The 14,718-nt window shown below is 43.8% G+C and overlaps 1 protein-coding gene across 2 annotated transcripts; it reads left to right on the forward strand.

Annotated features, from left to right (window-relative positions):
• Window positions 1-196: 196 nt before the first annotated feature.
• On the forward strand, window positions 197-14,323 carry LOC116957222 (uncharacterized). 2 transcript variants are annotated; one of them, XM_076055387.1, is made up of 3 exons: window positions 384-497; window positions 2,287-2,355; window positions 7,332-14,323. In XM_076055387.1, exon 3 carries the CDS (start codon window positions 7,360-7,362, stop codon window positions 9,526-9,528), a length of 2,169 nt encoding a protein of 722 aa, XP_075911502.1. In that variant the 5' UTR covers window positions 384-497; window positions 2,287-2,355; window positions 7,332-7,359; the 3' UTR covers window positions 9,529-14,323. The 2 variants fall into 2 exon arrangements, with proteins under 2 accessions (XP_075911503.1, XP_075911502.1); XM_076055388.1 differs by lacking the exon at window positions 2,287-2,355 and having other exon boundaries at window positions 197-497.
• Window positions 14,324-14,718: the final 395 nt, after the last annotated feature.

A 14,718-nucleotide genomic window follows, 5' to 3' on the forward strand; every position in this document is an offset into this window, starting at 1 on the left:
TATGCTTTAACTTTTAACATAGCTATTTCTGTGACCAGTCACAAGCTAATCACTCAGCCATTTCAATGCTAAATTATATGCTAATTCCTTTGTCAAGGCGCTTTGTTTCCTCTCACACAGCTTAAAGGTCGTGATCTGAACGTGGCTCTTTCACTCTAGCGCTGTCCTCCCAGACAGTCTCGTCCCTTCACCTGATGAAGGCCGCTTGTGTTGTGGCCGAAACGTCGTGAGAATATTATTGTGTTATTTTATTTTATCAATTTATTATTTTATTCTCATTCTACGTGACTTTACCGAAAGAACCAAGGAAGATGAATCATTGCAGTCACGAAAGCTTTAAATCGAAATTTAACAAAATTTATTTAATTACATCGCTGCTCATTGGGGGAGGGGATTATGTCTTGAACCCCGCAAGTGACGTCATGTCACCTGCTGCCGCGGACGTCACAAGATACCAGGAAGCTGCTGCACTGCGCGCGCGCTCACTGAGATCCGAGGTGAGAAGTTCACATCGTGGTGGTGGTTGTTGTTGTGGTTGTTGTTGTTTACCCAGGTAGAGCCTCGCTCCTTCTCTCTCTCGTAGGGATATTAATTGAGTAGCAGCGACTATGGAATCGATGTCCAGGTTGGAACATTACAACGCGGGGCCTTGCCTCCTGCCCTCGCCTGATTGCATTTGCTTTAATTCTCTGCTGAAGTTTAATTTGTCTTCACCTGGCTCACTACTTTGAAACTTTGTTTCTTTTAAATATTTATACAGTTTTTTTTTATTTCACCAGGCATAGCCTACTTGAGCTGCTATACCGCTCTTTTTCAGAAGCGACCTGCCCACAACAAAGTGTCTTATCAACGTGTTTAAATGCATATCTGTCAAATACTCTAAACGCGTGGTGATGTTGACTCTAAATGTGGAGGGGAAAACCGGAGTATCCGGAGGAAAATCCACGCGACCACGGGGAGAGAGACACGCGAACTCCAAATATATATCCGTAAGACGGCTTTTAAATTCGTTGCCCTTGGAGAGTTTCATAGACAATGTTGGATGTTTTTCTATCTGGTGGGTTTAATCGAATGAAGCTTCAATTTTGGCATACATGTCGACAGCAAATTGGTGGAAGAGCTCTTTGCATTTCAAGAAGAGATCGAAGCTGGCTTTTCGCACCATGATACTGAAGGCAAAGAAGTCCATGGCGGAAATCTTATTTTGTGTTGACAAGCCTGTTGCTGGGTCACTTTGGCGAAGTAGGAAATTGTTACCATCATCACCTTGCCAGAAAATATGTAGACATTGAAAAGCATCATAGGATCGTTGTTTCATTTTTGTTTAGTGTATTGTTCCTCAGTTGCAAGACGATGCCTTGAGGGACATGTTGTTCAGCAGTCATCATGACAGCGACTTCAGATGTGAGTGCATTTAAGCGGCACTCATGTTGACCAACTGGAGTTTAGTCGGCATGAATGACAACATTGTACTCTGAAGTCATCTTCTCTATGGCACACTTGAAACTGTGAACATGAAGAGTTTTTCTTATGGAGCATGTCTTGCCACAGCAATGACTTGCATCTTGGTGTTGATAACATTTTTTGCAATGCTGGTGAGCCTGTCTAGTATTGTCAGACATCCAAGTAGATCTGTGGTAATGTAGGTTGGTCATTAGGTAGTGGCAGCAGACTGCCAATGCGTTTATGTACCTGGCCCTGCACTTTAAATGTGGGCATGTAGCCAGATGTCGGGATGAATTGGTTGGTGTCAAAACATGTAATTTTGAAGCATGAGTTATATCTTCTATTTCATGGGACCTCCTTTGCCAGTACCAAAATAGGAGAATAGGTTTTTTCCCCTTTTTTCTGGCAACAAAAAAAAACTTCTACAAGGAATCGTGTCTGCATTAACTACAATACCTGTGGTCAGAATGCAAACAAAAACATGATGTAGTTGCTCACCCCGAGCTCGCATTACTCTGATAATGCTTGTCTTTGTGCTGTACGCCTTTTGGCGTCCTCTGGTCTAACACCGTTTTGAGACTAGGCTTCAAAAGAAAGCTGTATGGTGTGGGCCAATTGATTTCAAAGACAATGCATATATCTTCTTGGTTCTTTCGGTAAAGTCACGTAGAATGGAAATAAAATAATAAAAAGAAAACAATAAAATTCTCACGACGTTTCGGCCACAACACAAGTGGCCTCCTTCAGGTGAAGACAGAGCTTGAATGAACGCTGTCAAGCATGGACCGCGTCTATTAAGCTGTGTGGGCGGAGTTAAAATTTGTTTTTGCATGTTACCAGCACCAACTCCGGAGCGGAGGAGGGAGGGGGCTGGAAATACAGACAAGAAAAACAAGATAAACAGCCAAGGTGCGCTGCTGTGTCCTGAGTTGCCCTATGACTATGCTATAAACTGGACTACTATATAATACAATATTATAGCTTCCAATCTAAACTACATGGTATAACATCATATCCATAGACAAATTCCACCTTTGAATTATACAATGCGTTACTTTACACTACCCTATACTTTAAACTATAAAATATTAGACTTCTTCTTTGGTTCTTTCGGTAAAGTCACGTAGAATGAGAATAAAAGAATAAATTGCTCAAATAAAATAACACAATAATAATATTAATCGAAATTGAATATTAGACTTGTGACATTACACTATCTTTTATTCTATGAACCCAACTATATACCACACTGCTGTATATTCACTATGCAATTACAATGATATATATTGCCTTATGAGTTATGTTAAACATTGCAATGTTATACTATTAATACTACATGTTATAAACCATACCATTGACCGTGGTGTGAGAGGTATTAAGAGGCAATGCCAGCAAAAGGGCTGCGGTCTGAAGGTCACCGTAAAATACAATCAATTAAGAACCGAAATGGTTTATAACATCTTTCCAATGGTTACTAAGCCAGAATCCATCTTCTCGGTTGAAATTGCATTTAACAATGCATATACTATCAAGAGTATGTTTTTTTTGCATTCTGACCACAAGTTTTGTGGTTAATGCAGACATGATTCCTCGTAAAAAGGTTTCAGTTTGGTGTTCTAATAACTTAACACCTGTTTGTTGCCAGAAAAAAAAGGGGGAAACCTATTCTCGTATTTTGGTACTGGCAAAGGATGTCCCATGATATTGTAATTGGCTTTGGTGAAGAGAAGCGCACGTTTTCCGCGAGGAGCATAGGTGGAGGTCAAAGTTAATAATGAAAAAGAGTAAATAGTGAGTGTGTGTGTGAATGCTGTATAGAGATTAAGGAAATGATAGTTGAATGTGTAATCGTTTTAGGAATGTGAAGCCATAGCCGCAAAGGAACAAAGTAACTGTTTGTAGTGCTTGTTGTTGGTATTAATAGTATGTGTGTGGTGGTCTGTGTACATGTATCATTATTTGAACGCTATTGCATGTATTTGCATGCTTTTTATTCCTTACCAGGCGATGTAGACTTGATGTATTTAGTCGTAGCTGTTGTATAGCATTTATGTTATGTAGAAGGAGGTCGGTAGTGTTGGTACGTAGATGTAAATATTTTAGAATAGTACCTATTTTTTTAAAATAAATATTGCAGTTTGTTTTAGAGGCGAGCCGGGCACGTGCAGAGAGGACAGTAAGGAGCCGGAAGTGGATAAATTTGGCGGCAAAAACGCAGGGCTGATAATAGGGAAGGATAACGTGGTAAATATGAGAACAAATATAGCAGTGCAGTGGAGACACTTATGTTATGGTGAGTGCGTGGAATTGTAGGATATGAAATGTCATAATGTGTTTGCATGTGTGGAAAACCGTAAGTAGTGAGAATGCTCCCGGGCTTTAACACATGGCAAGAGAAAGAGAGGGGGGAGGTGAGGAGCGGGAGGGGTTGGAGTGTACAGGTGGTACTACAGGTGTTGAAGGTGAGTAGGTAAGATAAAAATAGTGCAACGCACACCACTAACTCACCTGTGAGTACGCATGGAAGGTTTGGGGTGTGTTTGCGCATTTTGGTTAGCAAAAAAATCTACACAAGCGCAAAGTCTGCTTTATCTTTATAGATTTATACTATTTCTTGTCTTGGAGTATTTATTGTATACGGTTTCTCCATGTTATTTCAATTGTTTAGTTTATTTGGAATACAGTACAGTACCTATTTCAATTGTGATGTTGTCAATTTTAGTTGAAGTTTACCTAACGCCATTACTCCGGTAAGGCTTAATTATATAATATCGTGCTTTTAGCTTTCGCCCGTCAATTTCCAAGAACGTAACCTCCGCGATATGCAAGGGGCTGCTGTATTTTTTTGTCTATTGACTACAGCAGAGGTGTACGGATTTTCAACAGAAACTAGATCTCTGCATTCTTGATTTAATTAAGGCCGATATGTACCATAAATAGGCTTGGGGCTTTGGGTTATTTGTTTTCAAATCTATGCCTCTGCTCACATTATTTGAGGATTTGTATTATTTTGGGCAGGATGGTCTAAAGATGCGTGACCAGGAATCGAAGCCATATCCTGTTCAGCTTGGCTTGTGACAGAAATTCACTCTGGCCCCATGCATTACATTACATAGCATCTTCAATAACTATGTAGTTTGGGAAGCTCCCAATGGTCATGTAAAAACCATTACATTTGTTGCGGTTACAATGATACGCTAATTGACGCCTGGTTATAGTTAAAGGATTGTTCCCTGCTGGTCAACTATGTTACATCTGCTGATGATCTGGTAATGGTTACTTAATGAGATGGAATTTAGGGAATCTTGTTCTGTGGCTTGATAATTCCATCATGAAATGGGGCCTTGCAAATGTTCCACAAAAATAAATCACCTGCCTGGGAATTTCATGCCATACAACACTGCACCTGTTCAACTCTCCATGAATAATCAGGCAGTTCTACAAGTGGTGGAGGAGCTTCCTTACCTGGTTAATGTGTTCACAACCAGCTCTGGTTTGGCAGTCAGAATCTCACTTAAAATTAGTCAAGCAGCATTTTTTCATTAGACTGTAACACTGTGTGGAAGGTGCCTGTACTTTTTTGCTCCATACAAAGCTGTGAGTGTCCATCGCTAAGGTCTAGCCCGCCTGAGACCATCCCTCTTCCTGCCATACTGGCATCGCACCTGCCCCTCACCCTTCATCCTACGGATGTTTGGTGCATAGGATGGCACCATGTAGCCATTTTGAGCTGGCCCGACTGGGTTACATTGGTCACGCGTCCACGAGTCGTTTGTTGGCGACCACACAACCTCTGGACCAGGCTCTAGCAGTGATATTAATAGAATATATGTAAGGATGACCCCAATAGACTTCCCCTGGAACTCTACCAGACAGGGAGGCCTGGACCGCCTACTCAGCATGCTGCCACCGCGACCATCACCAGGACAAGCGTTTTTAGAAACGAACCAACAAAGCTGTGATTCTTCTTGGCCACAGATATTACTCTGTGGATGCAAAATATGAACTTATTTAAATGACCATCTGTGCTGGCTTATACAATTAAGGCTGGCCTGCCTGTGATTCATCCTTGATTCAACGAGACTATTTTGTATTAAGCTTACAGATCCTTAATATAGACTATAATCATGAGTCTCTTTGACAGGCGAGGCTGCATTGGTTCGGTCATGAATCCCGAATTCCCAGACACTGCATGCTCAAGCAGCTTCTGTTCATCTAGATATTAGAGGCTAAACAGGCATGGCTATGGCTAGAAAAGAGATTGGAGGATGTGGATGTGATAGGAACCGCCGATGACTGGTATCAGTAGTGTCAATATTGGCCTCTGTGGAGGAGGCCGTGAGGTATGCTGCAGGGCAGTTGGAGATATTTGCTCTGCAACAACGATGAGGTCGGAGGAGTGACACTCACATTAAAGGGTGGAAAGCTGTGTTCTTAAAACCCAGCAAGACAGTGGGGAGCACAGCTGTTTCATCTGTCAGTCATCCCTTGACACCTGGATCATTCCCATTATCTGCTGACAAGGAATCCACACTTACATGGCCTTAAATTGCACCTATCATGGCATTAGCATTGTCATAAGGTTACTTCCAGTTCGTCATGAATGGTGGATGTTTTGTTCATATAATATGTTAATGATCCATGTGAAATGTATGTGTGTTTAAGTGTTACTCTTTGTGGGGAGCTGGAGTGCAGTTATTTCACTGCATTATGAACTAAAAATTAGTTTGATTATCACCGACAGCAAACATGATTGATAACACTGTAACAAAAATATATTTTTTTTGTCCCTGGGTAGTAAGTGTTATTTTCTAATTGCTTACGCCTCAACAGTACAGAAAATTGATATTATTCCCCATAAACTTTGCTTTTGTGAACAGGACACAAAAGCAAGTTAATCATCAAATCCATTAATAACACTGTGTAACTACATTTTTTTGTTCCTGGGTAGTAAATGTTATTTTCTAATTTCTTATGCCTCAAAAGTACAGAAAATGGACAGTGATATTTTGAAATGTACCTATTTTCAATGAGAAAACATGTGCATTTGTGTCATTCCTTTACATAAAGTCCTGATCACAAAAGCACAGTTTCTGAGGAATACTTTTTAGGAATAACCAATTAAAAAATAACACTTGCTACCCAGGGACAAAAAATGTGTTACATAGTGAAAGTGAAAGAAGATCTTATTGTGGGCCTCTGCTATGTTGATTGATCTTAAATTAATTACATGGTAAAGTGAGGAAGCATTAATACTGAGCAGATGAAGGCGCAAGGAATGGTTCTGGACATACCACCACCTTTTTACCATGCCAGTGTGTGACAGGGTCAAGGTTGTATTTGCAGTAATGTATATTAACTATTGAACATGGAGGTTAAATCAAAACGATAGTTTGTTTTAGTTTTCCTCTGGGACTTTTTATAAGAATGGAAAGTCAGGAAAATATCTCAGGACATATGCAGCTGGAGTTAGATCTGTTCATCCGAGCATTCAAGCAAATCTGACCCTGGCTTCACACCTCAAAGTTTCGATTTAACATTCATTTATACATTTCTGCATAATACAAATAGTATTACTTTCACACCCTTTCCTATGTTAGCTGAATTTTTCTTAAATATTCCTTTTGTCGCTAGATAGCCGAAATTGTGTGCTTTGAGTTTTGGGTAAACATTCATTTTGAAGATACTAGGGCATCCAGGCATTTATGACCATTTTCCCTCTCATTGTGTGGCTTCACAGCCCCTGTGATGAATTGGGGAATCTTTTCAACTTCATCATGAATATATGAATAAGTATAGACGTGTAAGTCATGTGTGACTATATATTAATTCCTCTGTGCCTCAATACTGACGTAGATGGTGTGAATATGTTTTTCTGTCGGCAGCTGACACTTCCTCTGCAGAATTGGTCTGATGGAGCAAAGGCACTCAGCGCAGCTCGGTGCAATAAGGAAAGAATGCGACCAGTATGCAAATAGCACGGATCATACTGGAAATTTGACACAGCACCAGAGAACTCACACAGGAGAGAAACCCTTCAAGTGCACTGTGTGTGAGAAGGCATTTGCACAGTCATCAAATCTTCAAAAACACCAGAGAACACACACAGGAGAGAAACCTTTCAAGTGCACTCTGTGTGAGAAGACATTTACAGAGTCATCAGTTCTTAAGGGCCACCAGAGAACACACACAGGAGAGAAACCCTTCAAGTGCACTGTGTGTGAGAAGGCATTTGCAAAGTCATCAAATCTTAAAAAACACCAGAGAACACACACAGGAGAGAAATCTTTCAAGTGCAATGTGTGTGAGAAGGCATTTACACAGTCATCAGATCTTCAGAGCCACCAGAGAACTCACACAGTAGAGAACCCCTTCAAGTGCACTGTGTGTGAGAAGGCATTTGTATGGTCATCACATCTTAAAAGACACCAGAGAACACACACAGGAGAGAAATCTTTCAAGTGCAATGTGTGTGAGAAGGCATTTGCACAGTCATCATATCTTACAATACACCAGAGAACACACACGGGAGATAAACCCTTCAAGTGTACTCTGTGCTCGAAAGCATTTGCAGATTCATCACATCTTAAACTACACCAGACAACACACACAGGAGAGAAACCCTTCAAGTGCAGTGTGTGCAGGAAAGCGTTTGCACAGTCATCAGATCTTCAGAGCCACCAGAGAACACACACGGGAGAGAAACCCTTCAAGTGCAGTGTGTGTGACAAGGCATTTTCAAAGTCATCAAATCTTAAAAAACACCAGAGAACACACACAGGAGAGAAATCTTTCAAGTGCAATGTGTGTGAGAAGGCATTTGCACAGTCATCATATCTTACAATACACCAGAGAACACACACGGGAGATAACCCTTTCAGGTGCACTTTGTGCTTGAAAGCATTTGCATATTCATCACATCTTAAACTACACCAGACAACACACACAGGAGAGAAACCCTTCAAGTGCAGTGTGTGCAGGAAAGCGTTTGCACAGTCATCATATCTTCAGATCCACCAGAGAACACACACAGGAGAAAAACCCTTCAAGTGCAGTGTGTGTGAGAAGGCATTTGCAAAGTCATCAAATCTTAAAAAACACCAGAGAACACACACAGGAGAGAAACCCTTCAAGTGCACTGTGTGTGAGAAGGCATTTTCAGAGTCAGCACAACTTAAAAAACACCAGAGAACGCACACAGGAGAGAAACCCTTCAAGTGCAGTGTGTGTGGGAAGGCATTTTCAGAGTCAGCACATCTTAAAATACACCAGACAACACACACAGGAGAGAAACCCTTCCAGTGCACTGTGTGCGGGAAGGTGTTTACAGGGTCATCAAGTCTTCAAAGGCACCAGAGAAAACATACAGGAGATAAACCCTTCAAGTGCACTGTGTGTGAGAAGGCATTTGCACGGTCATCAGTTCTTCAGTGCCACCAGAAAACACACACAGGAGAGAAACCCTTCAAGTGCACTGTGTGTGAGAAGGCATTTTCAGAGTCGTCAAATCTTAAAATACACCAGAGAATACACACAGGAGATAAACCCTTCAAGTGCACTGTGTGCGGGAAGGCGTTTTCACATTCACCACATCTTCATAGACACCAGAGAACACACAGGCATCAGAAGATCCCCAAGGAGTGTAGTCTGAAATTGACTTGTGAAAGTCAAAGTGCTACAATGAGCCCATCCCTCCTGAAAAAAGAACCAGAAGTGAATTCCAGCTTGGACACTATGAAATGTATCAAGGCGAAATTTGAAGTGACGAAGGTGAAATGTGAAGAAGTGATGGTGAAGAGCGAAGAAGTGAAGGTAAAATGTGAAGAAGTGATGGTGAAGAGCGATGAAGTGAAGGTAAAATGTGAAGAAGTGATGGTGAAGAGCGAAGAAGTGATGATAAAATGTGAAGATGAAGATTCAACTCCAATATTGGACCTTAACATCGATGGAGGCAACGTGAAGCAGGAGGAGAATTCTGACTGTGAGGCAGAGCAAGGCAACTCCCAGCAGTTCGTGGAAGTGGAGGTGTGGGTGGACTTCTTAGACAATACAAAGTCAAATGGAGACCCGGTAGATGTGTAAGCTTGAGACAATGAAGCTCCAATAGATTCACCTTTGTCACAGGCCTTTAATGAAAATAAAGTGACGTTGAACTCTCAGTTCCTAGGTTCAACCTGCAGAATAAGAGCGGCTAGTATTTGCTGACCTGTGGGTTGGGTAGGTCTCTAACTTGGAGCCAGAGCCAATAAGCTACCAAGCATTCACTCCGTTATAATACTAATATTAGCATTTATATGGTGCTTGCTTATTCGCCTCAGCAACTCGGAGTTTGGTATCATATCGCATCACAAACACTTGAAGAGCACGTTGTCTATATACCTTTTCCAAAAATGTATATTAAGAATGATTCTGCCAATTTTTTTGTAATTATTTTGATCTGGATGTAGCGCTGGGGCACGGAAAGGGTGAGTCACCCTCACCCCTCCCCCGTTGCCTCCTGCCTTGCCACACAAAGACAGCTGGAGGATAATTACTCACAAGCCTGCTTGGGAAGTCATTCAATGTAATAAAAACGGCAAACCCTAAGTGGGATTCATGAGATTCTGCGGGAATCCCCAGTTGACTTCAAGAGAAGGCCTCCATAAAGGAAACAACCCACAATAAAACAAACAAGACGGAAACAGCAGGAGTCACAAACCTCCCTCGACAGCGAAATCCACCCAAGGGCAGTTAATCCTTACGAGCTGACTGGGTGTTTTTTTAAATACAACAGTAAAGTTAAAAGCTTAGCTATATCTTCAACCTCAAGACATGAAAATGTAACTTGAGAATAAGAAGCAAGAATCCTTGGCGATACAGACGGGGAACAAAGGTTAATAAACCCTCGGAATAACCTTGGTAACAACTATGGTATACCACAAATCTTGGTTAAGCATGAACCAAATAATGATTATGAAAGTATTAGACCTAGGGCCATTCAGAAGAGATACAATGCGAAATATGTCAATCACACACGACCAAGATAATATGTATTCCACGGGATCAGAGCCTCACCAATCACCTTTGTGTTCCAGTAGCTAACAGCACATGGTAGCAGTAAATTATGTATGCAGAGGACGCCTCCCCCTAATCTATCAAATACCACGCAAGAATTCCAAAACGCGACGCGAGTGCTTTGAACGCTGCTCAAAACGTACTTTGAGTCGCTTGCTGAGTCAAAACTGTGTAAAGTAGTACAGTGCCAAGCTATAAGATATATAAATTATTTTTTTGTTTAACTTCCAACCCGTGATGAGAGGACGGAAAACATGGCGACAGCAAGCAAACCCGTGCACAATAGGTCACGACTTTAAATGCCAGATCGCCCCTTTTTGAGTCTGAGGCGAATTTTTTTTAACCCTTCCAACCCGTGATGAGAGCGTGGGGAACGCTGCCCAAAACGTGAACGGAAACATGGCGGTTATAAAGACATCTGGACAACAACCAGCCCAAGCGACTTAAAAAGGAAAACAGCTGCCCCTTTGTCAGAAGAAAGAGCCAGAGGTGAAAAATTCAGATGTAAGCAAGAAGGCAAGAACATAAATCAGTACTGCGAGTGGCAAGCTCCGGAGATTTTCTTGTGACTGGCAAATTGATAGGGAGCAGAAGCCACGCATCATGGAGCGTTTAAATCAATGTTTTTGCATCATTGAGAAAGGCTGCCAGCCAAGGCTGGTTCTCGCAGTATTACAAAACAAATGTGGGGAAGAGTGCTGTAGCATTACTATTCCCGGTTGCGAGGTCGCTGTGTACAACCAACACATACGATCATAGAGTGACAATCGTTCTAATTGTGCTCCGATCAAAGTCAACCCTTCGAGGGAAAACTGGTGCAACCACTATTCGTGAGTGCCCCTTTAAAGCGCAACCCACAGGTGAAGTTTAGTTGAGGGTCGGATCAGAGACTGACATGGACCAATATAACTTGATCTGTAGCTTGTCCTCTGTGCAGCACGAGTCGTACAGACAACTGGAAGAGGACTCGCTTGAAGAAGGGGGGGGGGGGGGGGGGAGACGACAGGCGTCTGTCCAATTCGCTCCACAGTCTACGAGGATCAACAGTGTCTGGTGCCAAGGGGGGTGACGCGCCGCAACCAGAGGACGAGCTGCGAGCGGTGTCTGGCGACGGGATCATCGCGCACATCGACACAGATGGAGCCAGACCCATCATCCCTGCCAGCACGGGCACCGCCGACAGCGTGACCAGCGTGCTGACTTGGCAACCACCCCAGTGGTGGAGAGAGACTGACGAAGCAGCCGAGAGCGCCACGTGTTCGACACACGCCAACCCAGCGCCCCTGCTGGAGACCTGAGGGGTTTTCTGTACAAGGAACACTGCACCTCGGAAGCCGCTAACTCAATAGTTAGCAAGAAGACAACACACCCACACACACATAACGTGCATATTGGTACTAATAATATTGTTCCAAAAAGTTATCTTGCTTTCGAAAAGGGTTACCATCCCAATGTGGTGTTAACTATTAGTTGATCGTGAAAAGCATTGTTCTGTCCATTGCATTACATGAATACCGTCGTTTAGAAGTATTTAAGTCATTCGTTTTCATTAATTGCATAAGCTTACGAATGAATTAGTTGATAACACACTAAACATTTATAAGCGTCTATGTTACGAATCTACAAACTCGCAGGAATACTATTGTGTTGAGATTTTGCTTTTAATCACAGAATCTTTCCCGCAAATTAATTGATGTCCTATTAGCCAATAACCATCTGTTAGCCAAACAACAACAACTGCCATTCGCCACTAAGTGGCGGTGACGTCACCACAACGCTTGTGCCAGGCCATGTGCACCTTGAGGCCACGTGAAGTGTCAAACGCCCGCTGGCAGGAGGTCACGGGGCAGACCCAGGTGCCACGGGTCGACTGACTGAGATGACTGGTTGATGCACCACCTGTGCCCCCTACTGTGCCAACCTGCTGTGCTTTAGCCACCTGGCGCTCCGCTCGTTGTTGTGAGCGTCGCTCCTCCACCCTCCGTTGTTGTTGGAGGGTGACTGCCTCCAACTGCCCAGTAGCATCCTTCACGAGCCTCCCCAACAGAGGCCGATCTTGACACCGCTGGTACCAGTCATCGGCAAGTCCACTCAGCTCCACGTCCTCCTGTACCACATCACTCCATCTCTTCTCTAGCCCGTGCCGCGCCCGTTTAGCCCCCTCGATCTGGCCGAACAAAAGCTGTTTCGGCATGCGGTGGCTGGGCATGCGGGCTACATGACCCAGCCAACGCAGCCTTGCCTACCGGAGGAGCTCACCGATGGGACCTTGCCCAGATTTTTCAAGGATTTGTGAGCTCCTCACACAATCCAGCCTGGTTAAACCCAGGATGGATCGTAGGCAGGCTAGCCTAAATGTTTCTAACCGGTGAAGATGTTCCATTAAGGGGGTCCACGTTTCGCAAGCATAGAGAATGGAGGGAATGACCGTGGCCGAGAAGACCTGAAGCTTAGTGCGGAGCGACAGATCAGGTAGCTTCCACACAGCGTTATGCAACCGATGAAAAGATATTGCCGCTCGGCTGATTCGGAGTGAGACCTCTGCTGTTAAACCGGAGACAGTCATGAGCACACTGCCCAGGTATGGGAAACTCTCAACTCCACAACTGCCTCATGACCGATTGGGAGTTGTGGGGGTGGAGTGTCCGATGGTACAAAATACCCAGGCAGGTGCTTAGTTTTGGTGGGGCTGATGGTAAGGCCCCATCTCTTAGTGGCACGCTCCAGTCTCAGCAGCAGCGTCTCCAACTCCTCCTCTGAATGAGCAGCTATTACCAAATCATCGGCATACATAACGTGGTTGACCAATAGGGAGCCATCCCTTGACCGCACCCGGGCATCGATCAGCCTCCCATTATATCTGTACCAAATGGAGATTCCCCCGGTACAGCTATTGAAGGCTTCACGAACTACGTGGTCAAAATAGATGTTAAATAATGTGGGAGCCAGAGGACATCCCTCTCGCACCCCAAGGTGTACAGGGAATGGCTCTGACTCCCGGCCACGCAGTTTTACCCGGGCCCGCTCACCATCATGAAGGTTTTATTTTTTACCTACGTGACTTTACCGAATAGAACCAAAGAGTATCATGAAGGTCCTTAATGATCGTGAGCACAGGGTCAGGGACTCCACAAGCACGAAGAACAACCCAGAGCCCAGGCCTACTGATGGTATCATAGGCCTTGACCAGGTCAATAAAGCAGAGATGTAGGTCTTGTTGGAATTCCCTACACCACTGCTGTAGCAGACGGACAGAAAATATGGCATCTGTGCACGACCGCCCTTTCCTGAAACCGCATTAGCCAAACAGGCACATAGCATGCACACTTGGATCAGGACATTTTGTTAATTGTGTAATGAGAGAGTGCCAGCTGGGGGGTTACAGGGGACATCTGCACGACCACCGCTGGGTAACCGGTATCCAATCTGGAGTAGGGATTCATTCTAGGCCAAAGGTAACGGGCGGAGCTACGGGGAATATTCTGGAACCATCTGGAGGGTTCCACGAAAGGGCGTGGCCGCAGGCAGAGCTTTGCTCCGCCGGGGGGCATATAAGCAGAGGCAGGAGAGGACTCGGGGTCGGTGTGGGAGCCTCGGGTCCGGACTGCATCGCCGCTCTACCTCTCCTTGCCAACGACCACGTGGCGAACCTCCAGCGAAGCCGTCTCCCCTCTGGGCACGCTGCCAGCCAGCGGCGTGAACGGGGAGAGAAAGCGAGAGGGAGATGGAGTGCAGCAGCAGACGGGAAAGTGAGAGAACTGCCCGTAGAGAGAGAGAATGCGGAGCTGTGCAGACATTGTTAAATAAAAGACACCAGTCCAGAGTCGTTGTCGAAGTCGTTTATTACAATTGCATACTCTTACCAATGATTTCATTGATGCCTACTTTTGCCATTTGGCACATTTCTTTAGCACGTTTTGTATGAAGATTATCATATTTCTTTAATGTCTTTTCCTATCGCCGTGTATGGTCGTGCTACTCTGAGGAGTTAGCTGATCGTTCTGTTGCTCAATTTTAACAACCGTAACCATTGAGGGTTAATTGTACGGATCAATGAGTAGGACAGCTTCAGAGTACGGTGTTGACAATTCTGATCATAAGTGTATTCACATATTAGAGTGTTTTTAGATATTAAAGTTGCTTAACATAGAAGAATCTGAGTGGTTCCTTCCTAAGTTAATGCATAATAATCTTAATTGTAAGAACTGTATCCTGCGG

This window comes from Petromyzon marinus, chromosome 71, assembly GCF_048934315.1.
Source record: "Petromyzon marinus isolate PM22_M1 ecotype Great Lakes invasive population chromosome 71, UKy_Petmar_22M1.pri1.0, whole genome shotgun sequence".
Classification (NCBI taxonomy): Eukaryota; Metazoa; Chordata; class Hyperoartia; order Petromyzontiformes; family Petromyzontidae; genus Petromyzon; species Petromyzon marinus.